The following is a 12,716-nucleotide window of genomic DNA, read 5'->3' as shown; positions in this document are numbered from 1 at the left end:
TAATAATAAAAAATTAAATCGGTCTCAACATAATTATTATTAATATTAATTATATAGCACATTACCTCAAAACTATTTTATCAAACAAGTGTGAACGCATTAAAGTATATCTAATAACCGTTGGTGGCTTAAAATTTATGATGGCTTGACAGTTGACGGATAACAAATGAAAAATGTAAATGATAATTAATTATTATAATAAATAATTTATCGTCGGCCGTCGACGTTCATTCTGACACACCGTCCCCCCTCGCCATTTATTTGCGTATGGTAACGATAACGAATTTTAGCAGTAAAAATTTTGACTACCAATAATGATTGTTATATCATTATGTTCCTATCGGACCCGTCCAAGTACAGACATCAAATGTTGATCCGCATAAATGTTTTCCTGGCATTGGTAATAGGCAGTAGCCTGCTTTTGTTGGGTAAGTCTATGATTCATAATATTATGAATCTGTATCGAATTTTTGAGTGACAATAATAATTAAAATTATGAAAAATGTTCTGTGGTCGTTTCTGCTTTTTTACTGTTCCGCTATCGTAATCAAAGACTTGGATCCACTCTTTTGTTCTTTGGAAAGCAAACTAGCTTTTGAAGTGAAAATTATAATTTTGTTTTTTTGTTAGATTTAGGTACTTATCAGCTTATTTTATATCTATTGTGTCATTGTTGTAAAACTTTTGTATATTAGTCCTATTTCTTAGGTATTGAATGCAGATGAAATTAGTTTTATCTATTTAAACTAATATAAACAGTTAATATTTACTTATACAAATGTAATATTAAACTTATCATAAAATGTTCAATTATTTTTTGTTTTTTAGCTTAAAGTTTTTTAAGACTAAAATAATATATTTTTATTCTGTTAATTGCAGTTTTTATCTTTTATTATGATACATTTATCAACATATAAATCAAAATTTATATAGAAAAATGTAACAAAATATAATTTTTCCATTTTCTTATTTGTGGATTAATTATACAGCATAGGTATGGTGAGGTACTGGTTTTTATAAAAAACACATTATTAAATATTTAGTTTAAATGAAAGTTAAAATATTTGAATTCAAACCATACTTATTATTAATTATTATTTATATTTTAATTATTATTTCAGGAATTATCTATTGTTTTATATCAAATAATAATATATCCAAACATGAATTTCAAGTATCAAACAAAAAGGAGTTTCAGATTTTTGGAACTGCTGAATCTGAAGACAATATAGATCTTATTAATAAGCTAAAAAGGGACCTCGCTACCGCAAATGAAAAAATAGAACAACTTGAAAACAAGATGCAAGGGTTTGAAGAACGTATCAAAAAGCCTTATCCAAATGTCAAATATTTAAACTACCGTTCAAAAAAACGTATTCTAGTAAGATAAAAATATTATTATGATTGATACATAAATATTATCGTGATTTTTAAAAGAATTTACCATTTTTAAATTGTATTATTTTATTATTTTCCAGGTTACTGGTGGTGCTGGTTTTGTTGGATCCCATTTGGTTGATAAATTGATGAAAGCGGGTCATGACATTACTGTTGTAGACAATTTTTTCACGGGGGTTAAAGCAAATGTTGAACAGTGGATTGGTCATGCTAACTTTGAGTTAATTCATCAAGACATAGTCAATCCCCTTTTTGTTGAAGTAGATGAGATTTATCATTTAGCTTCACCTGCATCACCTCCACATTACATGTTCAACCCAGTAAAAACAATTAAGACTAATACAATAGGAACAATTAATATGTTAGGTTTGTAAAAAAAAAATCCATTGTTTAAAAGTATCTAGAATAAAAAGAGAAACAAATGTTAAATAATTTATAAATTCTAATACAATTAAAAAAAATACAACATAATTAGATATTTCTTGGTTATATTGTGCATTAATTAAAAATAATCAAAGTTTTAAAATGTAGACTTAAGTTTTAGTGATTATATAGAAAATGTTAATGGAATATTAGTATACTACATCCGCAAGTGTAATCTCTGTTTTACAAATTTACAACATACAAATTTGTGTTCAGTCATTACAATTTTGTATTTTTGGCTTTAATATTTTAGTGAACTATTCTACTATCAATTTTAAGGTAAGAACATTTGTTCTCGCGTTAATTTTGTTCAACATTTTAATTTTTAAGCTTAAGGTTATTATATTTCAAAATTTCAATATTTTAAATACTAATGACTCACTTAGAAATTAAAATATTATAATAGCCAAAATGTTCCTTCCTTTAAACTTTATAATTGATTAATTTAATCAAATTTAAAGCCGTTTACACAAAATTAAAACTTCTGAACTCAAATTTTCTGGGTTGTTAGTTTGTAAGATAAGAGAACACATGTATATTTTCACAAATGGTCCAAATATAACTGCTACTAATAATTGTAGCACAATCAATAATTATTTTTAATAATACTGTTTCTCTTAGAATATACTCTTATATTCATCATGCATAATATATTAATCTAGGTCATCAAATATGTATGTGAGATATTTTATTTTTTTAAATCCTAAAGATTTTTTTTTTGTAGCTTACTATTTATACATCTTAGCGATTTTAATTTTTTATGAACTAGTATAAATAAGATAATACTAAAAAAATATACTGTTCTGAATTATCCAAAGTCTAATTATTTTCCAGGACTGGCAAAACGAGTAGGTGCTAAAGTCTTGATTGCAAGCACTTCTGAAGTCTATGGTGATCCTGAAGTACACCCACAACCTGAAACATATTGGGGGCATGTCAATCCAATTGGTTTGTATTCAATATTGTTTAGTAATTTTTATTATATGATTGTTACTTGATGATAGCAGTTAGCATATTTATTTGAAAGAATCTTATGGCAAATTAGATTTGATAAATATTAGTATTTTTAAATATATAAGCGTAATCCAAAAATATTAAATGCATATTTCTATTTTCCCATATTGTGTAGCTTTTCACACAATTGTGTATATTTTTAAAATATAGATCTCATTATTTGTTTAATTTTTTAACTGACTAATAATTTCAAATATTGTTTTTAACGCATTACATTCTAAGCTTAAGTATAACTATAATTATTTTTGTGTGATTTAGGTCCACGTGCTTGTTATGATGAAGGTAAAAGAGTTTCAGAAACATTGAGTTATGCATATGCAAAACATGAAAAAGTATCTGTTCGTGTTGCCAGAATATTTAATACACATGGGCCTCGAATGCATATGAATGACGGACGGGTAGTTTCCAACTTTATATTACAAGCACTTCGAGATGAGCCGATTACGGTTAGAAATACATTATAATATAATATGCTCTAATTAATTGTAAATTATTTTTCCAATTTTTTAAACTTTTGTTTAGGTATATGGTACAGGTAATCAAACACGTTCATTTCAGTATGTGTCTGATCTAGTGAATGGATTGATTGCCTTAATGGATTCCAATTATACCCAACCAGTCAATCTCGGAAACCCAACTGAACATACCATTAACGGTAAGTTTTACTATTGATTCAATATCATTGTAGATTACCATTTAGTATTATTATTTTTAATGTTAAGTAAAAAAATATAAAATTAATACAGTTTTACAATACCTAATTGTATTACATATCTAAATTATGTTTTAATAGACTCATCAATTAAGCTTCAATATTAATGATTTTTAATCTTTGCAATATACAATTAAGTATAAGTATAAATAATTTAATGCATGTTTCCATTTTATATTAATTTAAGTCTATTTAAAAAAAAAAATGGAAACTATGTATATTGAGTCTTAATATTAACAATTGATTCTTAATTGTAACTTAAAAACAATTTTTTTTTTATCAAATAGTACAATTTTCCTATTGATTGTTGTTAGTTAATAAATAATATTATATTGTTTATGTATTACAGAATTTGCAGTAATAATTAAAGGGTTGGTTGGTGGAAAAAGTAAAGTAATCACAACACCTGCTGTAGAAGATGACCCACAAAGAAGAAAACCAGATATTACAAGAGCAATGACTTACCTAAATTGGAAGCCTAAAGTATTTAATATAGTTTTGTAGTTAATTCTAAAAAATATATATTAAATATGCAGGATGTAACAGAAAGACCTGACCAAAAAAAAAAATCATGTTAATTCAGTGTATGACAAATTTTTTTTATATTATTTGATAAGTAAATAATTTAAGAAATATACTCATATCAGCAAATTCTCAAAAACTATATTTAAAAAAAGTTATTACATTCCAAATTAATTTAGCCAAAAAAAATATTGAATTTAAAAATATTCTAAAAAATTTAATGCTTGACTTAGCTAAATCTTTTTACCATCAAAATTTTTCTTATAATCAGATTCCCAAATAGGCTATTTTGAATTTATCCAATATTTTTTTTATTAAATTTAGATTTTTTATTTTTAATACTAAAAAACAAAAAAAAAATTTATTATACATGTAGCGCTAGGGTCACTTGATGAACAAAAAAAAAGAAAGAAATAAATAAAAAATATTAATTTGAACAAAAGTTATTCCAAAAGTTAGTTCTATCTGTTACACCTTACACCTTGTATACAAAATTCTATACATTCATATTATAGTGAATTATATTGTACATTAATCTTAATGCATAATATAACTGTTACTTTTGTATATGATATAAACTAAAATCTGGTTTGTCTTAATAACTATTCCAATGAACTAACTATTTTTCTGTAATTTATATTAATAAATTAAGTAATTACTAATTTGAATTTTATAATGGTAAAAGGTAATCCTCAATCTTGAATTTATGATCTTTACATTAATTATGAATGTCAAATGAGCATTGTGTACCTATTATAGTATGTATTTTAATCTTTTGATCTGATTTATGGCCTTTATCTAAATTATTTTCAAAAAATTAATTTTATCCGTTATAATTTACATTATTTTTATTTTTTACAGGTGGGCTTAAAAGAAGGTTTAAAAATGACTATTAATTACTTTAAACAAGAAATAAAGAAATCACAAAAAAATGTTTGATGTATAATATTATTATATTATTTATGAGTTATTAAATTTTATTTCAACTTATGTGAAAAATAATATTTTTACTATTTATATTATGATCAATTTATTTTAAATTTGTTAACTATTGAATCTAAATTGATTCTATAAAAATGTACTACACTTTTTATGTAAATGTGACTATTGTTTTTATTTATATTTATATTTATTATTTTTTTGTAAACTTCTGTGATCTCTATAATCTTATATATATATTGTCTTATTGTGTTATATAGTTATTTTCCTTTGTTGCGTTTGTTAATTAAACCTGTTAAATAAAATGGATATATATTTTTTTAAATTAAAAAATTATTAATATATTGTCAACTAAATTACCTATATAACACCATATTAATTTAGGTTGTCTATAATTTTAATCTCTTAAATGTATATGATGTATACTTTAAGGTTAGTGTTGGTATTAGTAGAGTCCACTCTGACTAACCTAACCTAACCACCCTGACAATATTTTTTTCATTTTTGTCTGAATGTGAAAATGGTTCCAATAACATATTAAAATATTATAGTGTCGTACCTATTTTGGTTTTTGATAAAAAAAAATACGAGAATATTAACGACTATATAACAATATAACATATTATATAATAGATATACAGAATATTATACAGACACTATAATACTATACTTTTTGCCTTTTGATTATTATATAACATACATTTATACTTATACAGTTGGTCATAAAAAATATTATATAATATCGAATATTAACTATTTGATGATGATAGCCATTGACCCGCATAAATAATAAAATATTAAAATAATTAATTTTATGGTACGCTCCTGGCAGGTACAATAAGTACATTATTTTTTATCTTATTCGTATAGGTAGATTGCTGTTTTATAAATACGACTGACGTCATGAGTTAACCAGTAATCACACTATCATATATCAGTAATCACACTTTCACAGTATATTTAAACGTTATATTATGTTATTTAAGATAAACGTTTAATGATTCAAATTTCAAAACGAAAACATCGAGAACGTCATTCATAATATTATTACATTGGTATTCGACTGTTGTATTGACTATTGGTCGTGCGAGTGATTATTACGCCGATCACCGACAGATTCGCACTCGCGGAAGCCGGCCGACAGAAAGACCAATCTACGCAGACATGGCGTCGGCGACTAGAAAATTGGCAATAGTGACGGGCGCCAACAAGGGCATCGGGTACGCCATCGTGAAGGCCCTGTGTGAGCGGTTCGACGGCGATGTTTACCTGACAGCCCGTGACGTCGGTAGGGGCCAGGCCGCGGTCGAGGAGCTGAATAAGCTGGGCCTGAAGCCCAAGTTCCATCAGCTAGACGTGGCCGACACCGGTAGCGTGGCCGCGTTCGCCGCGTTCGTGGCCGAGAATTACGCGGGCATCGACGTGCTGGTCAACAACGCTGCGATTGCCTTCAAGGAGTCCGCGACCGAGCCGTTCAGCGTACAGGCCGAAGAAACGATTCGGATCAATTACTTTGCACTGCGGAGCGTATGCGACGCGCTGTTCCCTTTGCTAGTTGCCGGTGCTCGTGTGGTAAATTTGTCCAGCTCTGCCGGCCGACTGTCAATAATTCCGAGCGAAGAGCTCAGACGAACACTGTCCTCGCCTCAGTTGACCACTGACGAGCTGGACTCTCTGATGCGCCAATTCGTGGAGAAAGCCAAGAGCGGCAATCACGAACAGTTCGGTTGGCCATCGTCAGCGTACGCCGTGTCCAAGGTCGGTGTTAGCGCACTGTCATTTATACAACAGAGGGAATTCGATGTAGACCCCAGGACAGACATCGTGATCAACAGCGTCCACCCTGGCTACGTGGACACGGACATGACCAGTCACAAAGGGCCGTTAACCATCGAAGAGGGGGCTGATGCTCCGGTCTACTTGTCTCTGTTGCCTGCAGGTGAACAAAATTTTAAAGGCCGCTACGTCTGGAATGACAGATCCATTAAGGACTGGAACAATTCTTAAATCACATGTAAACATCTAAACATGAGAGGAGGTATACTTTTTGATTGCATTATCCATTGATGTTTTGTTAATATTCCAAAAGTAACTATTTTCTACACATATTTACAATCCATACATATATTTTGTAAACTTATTTTTTTTTAATTATGTTCTCAAGATAAAATATTTTTTGATTGCTACTACCATGAATTGTATTTTAGTATTTTTATATTTTAGTGTTCTATAAACTTCAGTTTTAAGTAACATGCATCATACTTGATATTATTGATATTATATACTTATATATATATAATAAATATAATAATATATATATATATATAAAATATATATTATATACTAGTTACTTATTTAATTGAATTGAATTTATAGGGTTGCATGAACTTTTTTGTTGGTATAAACTTTTGTCTGAATTTTTACTAATTTGATGAATAGTTTGTGTTTTAGGATTTTAGGAATTATGAGGTTAGATCTCTGAAATTTGATTTATGTTCAAATAAAGTAAATTGGTATCTTAGTAGTTCAACTACCTATTTACTTTATATGAAACCCTGAGTAGTGAGTTTGTATCCTTAGATTTTGTAGTAGTATCACTAGAAGCAACCACTGGTTATTTCTTTTGAAACAACTGTTTATCCAATGGTAACCACTGTCAACTTTCAACCCAATGAATAAACGAATAAAATACTCTTTTTTTGGGTGGTTAGAAAACTGTCATGCATGAGCTGCTGCTACATATAGGGCACATAACTTTTATTGATAATAGACCAGTTTTTTAGTCTCGAGCTAACAGACACAACATCCATTTAACTTATATATACTATATAAAGATATATAATTATATAATAGATAAATAAATATATATGCTTGTAGCTCATTTTATATTTAAAATGTCAGACGATGGAATAGATTAATTTTAATCACATTTAGAAATATATCAAATACCTTCTTAATTCAATCTACCAAAGATGGATTGTCTATTTCAGCCGAATAAGTTCGAAGCACTTACACTGATACCAGATTGCAATGAACTAAAGTACACCTAGCATTATAGCACCATATTTGTTTATTTGTTTGGTTGGTGTAAATTCTAGTAGTAAAGCTAGTTGATATACAAAAAAAAAAAAATGATTAATTTTATTATAAAATCTATATTGTTAATATACTCTATTTTCAATAAAACAAACTAATAATCTCTCAATGGCAGTGTTATAAAATTAAGTTTCATAAAAATCATTTTCTATAGTCTTTTCACTTTTGTTTGAAAAGTTATAAATTGTATGTAATGTATTATTAAAAGTGATATTCCACACTTCAAAGCTATCACATATTCACAAACCATTCTTAATATATCAAATATAATAAAATATAAAAATATTAATTACGTAATTCTTTCTACTACCACACCAACAAAAAGATAACAAAATAATAGTTAATTTAGAAGGTAGATGGTTAAACTAAAACACTAATAATATGGTATTAGGAAATTGAAAAAATGTTAAAAGATAAAATATGAGTAGTTAGTGGGGAAAGTAGGTTTCTGATATAGTGATATGTTATTCAGTAGGTGTTGAGTATACTTAATTGAATAGTCAATATATCATTCTATAATTATTGATAGTTTAATGTAGCCTTCCCAATTATAATTTTGAAATGGCCAAATATTATTTTTTTCAAATTATTTGGATAACTATAGTTATAAAAGTTAAAAAGTGTTATTTTTTATATAAATATTTTGTTTACTTGAGTGTAGAATGTTGGATTTTAAAATATGAAGTTTTAGTGTGGGCCGCACAAAATTTGTTAAAGTGCCACTTGCGGCTGATGGCATATATACTAAATTTGAATTAAATTATAATAAATCGTTGTATACAAAAAACTATTCGTCTTTTCTTATATATCTATATAAGACTAAGACAATAAGCATATAGTTTTAGATATTTTTATGTGGGTAAAAAATGAATAATGTCGGGATTGTGGATTCTAAACTTTGGTTGGTCAATGCTGTGGAGTGCGCAGGGAGGGGATTATGGACTTTTTTTGGCGTCTTCAAACGTGACTGAAATTTGGATCTCTAGTTCATCAAAATAATGTGTGGTTAATGAACATACATCGAGACATTCCATTATCTACTGAACAAATAATTAACGAATTTACTGTAAAATCCAGAAGGGTGAATTTCCGCCTTGACTAAATTTTGTTTTTTTTTTGTATAATACCAAATTCCTGGGCACGCCACTGGCTGTATTGTTCCTGGTACGTACTACCTATGACATATTTAAGGCGGCTTATGTTTCCCACCATTCACCTATTTTATATTTTTTTTATTACTGAGGTTATTATAATTATACTAACCTATTAACTTGTCTTAATAATCAAATGTTATGTTTCTATCAAACACATGTATTTTGGTCATCTGAAAATAAACTATGACATTATCCCCCCCCCCCCCCCCATTAGACATTTCTAAATAAGTCCGTTGGTCAGTCAATACGTAATATGCTCCAGGTACCTTTAGTTATAGTATTTATAGTACTACAACATTGGGCATTTAGCTTCGCATTTTTTTTTACGAAAAGTACCTATGCATCTTTTATTTTTATTTTTTTAACCGATGAGCTGCTTTTGCATTGCTTCCGCGACACCTATACGTCTAAAAGTACCTGAACCTACCTACAAATCAAAAAGGTGAGAAACACAAGTTTTTTTTATGAAGATTATAAGATATAAGATGTTCCTAGCCTTGGCTATGAATTTATAATTTATATAGAAATTTAAATAGTAAGATGAATTTGGCATCTAGTATACGTACATTAGCGATCATTAATATTAGTGATAGTTACGCTGAGACGTAACTGATTATAATTTAAGTAACAGTGAACTGATATAATAATAATTAACAATAAAAGTATAAACATATATATGTATATATATATAACAAGTTATAAAGCTACGAGTAACAAACAGCTGCTGTATATTGTGTGGAGTTGTTAAACCAGAAGGTCATGCGGACGTCCACGTTTTAATCTACGTTGAGGCGGATGTACTTGGGGTTTATAGTGAAGTGAGCCAGAAGAGTTGAGCAGTGAGGTATGAAAGTTTGTTGATGAGGTTTTTATGTGGTCTATGATTTCCTGGATCTGAAGGTCTTTGTGTAGATTTACATTCCTTATAAACCAAGGTACGTTTACAGAAAAACACTAGTAGGTATAAGGGTAACCTGGTAACGGCTGTACGTTGAGTGTTCCTCACATTGAGAGTAAGTCACTATTAAATTTGAAATCGATAAAATATATCATACTTTATGTATTATGCATACGAAAAACGATTTTGCGTGAAGACGATCTGTTATTATTTTATTTTATTAAATACAAAATGGGCTTGCGCCCAATTAAATGGGTAAATTACAGTTACGTATACAATATCGGGCAATATAATAATATTATTTAACAACAAAATATGTATAGGTACCTACTATTTACTAATACTATTATTATACACATATAAATATGTTGCTATTAATTTTCATGGTAAGTACCTAATTTATTTAAGTATATTTAATCTAAAATCTAAATGTTTCGAAAATCTCATCGTGTGGTATGTAAGTAGTAGGTACTTCATAAAGTAATAATATAGGTACCTATACATAAATAATTATATAAAATATAATAATAGGTGGATATACCATATACTAAAAGATTTAAATCCCCGAGAAAAGGATTTTTGAATTAGGTAGGTTAACAAAATAACTGAAATCGTTATTCATCGTTCAAATTTTAAATTTCGTCAAAATTTGAACATGTGATATTAAAAAAAGCGAGATTATATATATTATGATTTATGTTTTTATATATTGTTTAGATTTTGCGATTCATCTATAAAAAAAATTCATTAGAAACCTTATGTTTATTATCATTGATTATTTGAGTATCTAAGTATTGTATTATATATGCCGTATCCATTTAGTGAAAATGACTTTTTACTACACTATATGGATAATTTTTTAACCTTTTCATGAAGTGGATGAAATTAATTTTATCCACATTGTGTATCAGTGGCGTATTTTGGGGGGTGTCCACGGTGTCTGGACACCCCCTAAACCAAAAAAAAAAAATTAATCTTTAATTTTGATAAATTTTAAAGGGAATTTGACAAACAAATATATGTGGTTCGTTTTGAACTATTTTAATATTATATAAAGTCCTAAACTAATTAGGAAAGAAAATAAATTTAGTTTTAAATAATGTACCTATTATCCTATTATATTTTTAATTATTTATAAAACTGTTATTCTTATAGCACCACTGGTATCGAATGTAACAAACAAAATATATAGTAATAATTATTAAATTATTGTGACCGATGATGATAACTATATAGGTACTAATGTATATTAATATGTTTAAATAATATTATGTTATTATTATCCTATTACAGTATACATGCAATTTATATTTTTATCTTGCGGCTCCGTGCCTTCATGTGTCTGTGTTACTTATTATAGAAGAGATTAAATGGTTTGGCTATGTTATCGATTCACAGAAATGAACAAATTACTACTGATGATGTTTTGAAGGAATTGAGCTTTAAAAAAAAGCGTCTTGAATTTATTATTTAAATTACTTTGTATGATAATTTTTAGTGTATTTATTATTTTCTATTTTCTATTTTAAAAGTTATTATTATTTGCTTTTATTTTTATTTTTAAATTTTAAAACTATGTTTACAGTAGGTATTTTATACATGTATGATTTAAATTACATAAAAATTACTACTTTTAATTAAATAAATAAAAAATGTTTCATTACAATATTTGATGAGTATATTATAAACTTGGTGGTAGTAAATGTAAAACAGAGAAATATTGCAACCAATTAACAAATAAGTAGGTATATACCGATATTATCTGGACACCCCCCCAAAAAACATACAAAATACGCCACTGTTGTGTATAATTACTATTAATATGTATGATAATATGGTATAATATAATATATTAATATAGCATTTAAATATAAAGAAATATGAAAATTATAATTAAAATTATATTATATATTTTCTTAAACTTTATTCTATATTTTATTATTTATTTTTACAAGGTTGAGAGTTATGACAACGACTATTATACAACATTTTTTTTTTAAAACAGGCACATCTTGATGTTTGACATGGGCTTTTCGATTTACATGAACAAGAAGAAAAACCTTGTCCCCCTGTTATGACTGTCACAGTTTCTCGAACAGTTAGCTCTTTGTCTAACACAATCTCGCCACTCTTTAAAAATGCTGGATGTGCACTTCATGAAATGAATGATTTCACTAAATTGATGCGACATATTATATAGGTACTCAATAGTCAAGGATATTAAATTGTGAAAAAAAAATTTATAAATTATAAAATGTAGGTAATTATACTTTTTTAAACAACTATAGCGTTCACTCATCTTTTCCATTTACAAATATTAAAATATATTATTTGATAAAATTGGCAATTTTAACTTCTGATTCATGGTTTAAAACGGAATCAAGTTTGTAGTGAAATGTAATTTTTCATGTTGCTTATGATTCTTTTCTCTGTTCCTATATAATAATATTGTTTTTATAAATTAATACATTTTCTAAATTCATAATTATGTATAAATCTAAGGACCTAAATATGATGATGTCGTAGGTATTATTAAGAGACAAATATTTGAGACTCCGAT

At 27.4% G+C, this 12,716-nt stretch overlaps 2 protein-coding genes across 2 annotated transcripts; both read left to right on the top strand.

The window, feature by feature from the left end:
• Nucleotides 1-5,298, top strand: LOC107164148 (UDP-xylose synthase). Its single transcript, XM_089219380.1, has 8 exons — nucleotides 1-428; nucleotides 1,122-1,381; nucleotides 1,479-1,764; nucleotides 2,656-2,769; nucleotides 3,094-3,281; nucleotides 3,358-3,490; nucleotides 3,897-4,030; nucleotides 4,931-5,298. Exons 1-8 carry the CDS (start codon nucleotides 332-334, stop codon nucleotides 5,006-5,008), a joined length of 1,290 nt encoding a protein of 429 aa, XP_089075506.1. The 5' UTR covers nucleotides 1-331; the 3' UTR covers nucleotides 5,009-5,298.
• A 664-nt stretch (nucleotides 5,299-5,962) lies between these two features.
• On the top strand, nucleotides 5,963-7,204 carry LOC107164342 (carbonyl reductase [NADPH] 1-like). Its single transcript, XM_015512143.2, has one exon. The coding sequence runs from the start codon at nucleotides 6,173-6,175 to the stop codon at nucleotides 7,013-7,015; it is 843 nt and encodes a 280-aa protein (XP_015367629.2). The 5' UTR covers nucleotides 5,963-6,172; the 3' UTR covers nucleotides 7,016-7,204.
• The last annotated feature ends 5,512 nt before the right edge of the window (nucleotides 7,205-12,716 follow it).

The sequence above is a fragment of the Diuraphis noxia genome, unplaced genomic scaffold, assembly GCF_037042655.1.
Source record: "Diuraphis noxia isolate RWA-SAM2 unplaced genomic scaffold, SU_Dnox_SAM2 contig0002, whole genome shotgun sequence".
NCBI classification, from domain to species: Eukaryota; Metazoa; Arthropoda; class Insecta; order Hemiptera; family Aphididae; genus Diuraphis; species Diuraphis noxia.
Note: the sequence above shows the minus strand (reverse complement) of the source record. Positions and strands in the feature narration are given on the sequence as shown.

Excerpts from the sequence above, each read along its gene's own strand:
- LOC107164342 (XM_015512143.2), top strand. The coding sequence starts at position 6,173 with ATGGCGTCGGCGACTAGAAAATTGGCAATAGTGACGGGCGCCAACAAG.
- LOC107164148 (XM_089219380.1), top strand. The coding sequence starts at position 332 with ATGTTCCTATCGGACCCGTCCAAGTACAGACATCAAATGTTGATCCGC. Across the intron at positions 2,770-3,093 it reads GGGGCATGTCAATCCAATTG|GTCCACGTGCTTGTTATGAT; the intron begins GTTTGTATTCAA and ends TGTGTGATTTAG. Across the intron at positions 3,282-3,357 it reads TTCGAGATGAGCCGATTACG|GTATATGGTACAGGTAATCA; the intron begins GTTAGAAATACA and ends ACTTTTGTTTAG.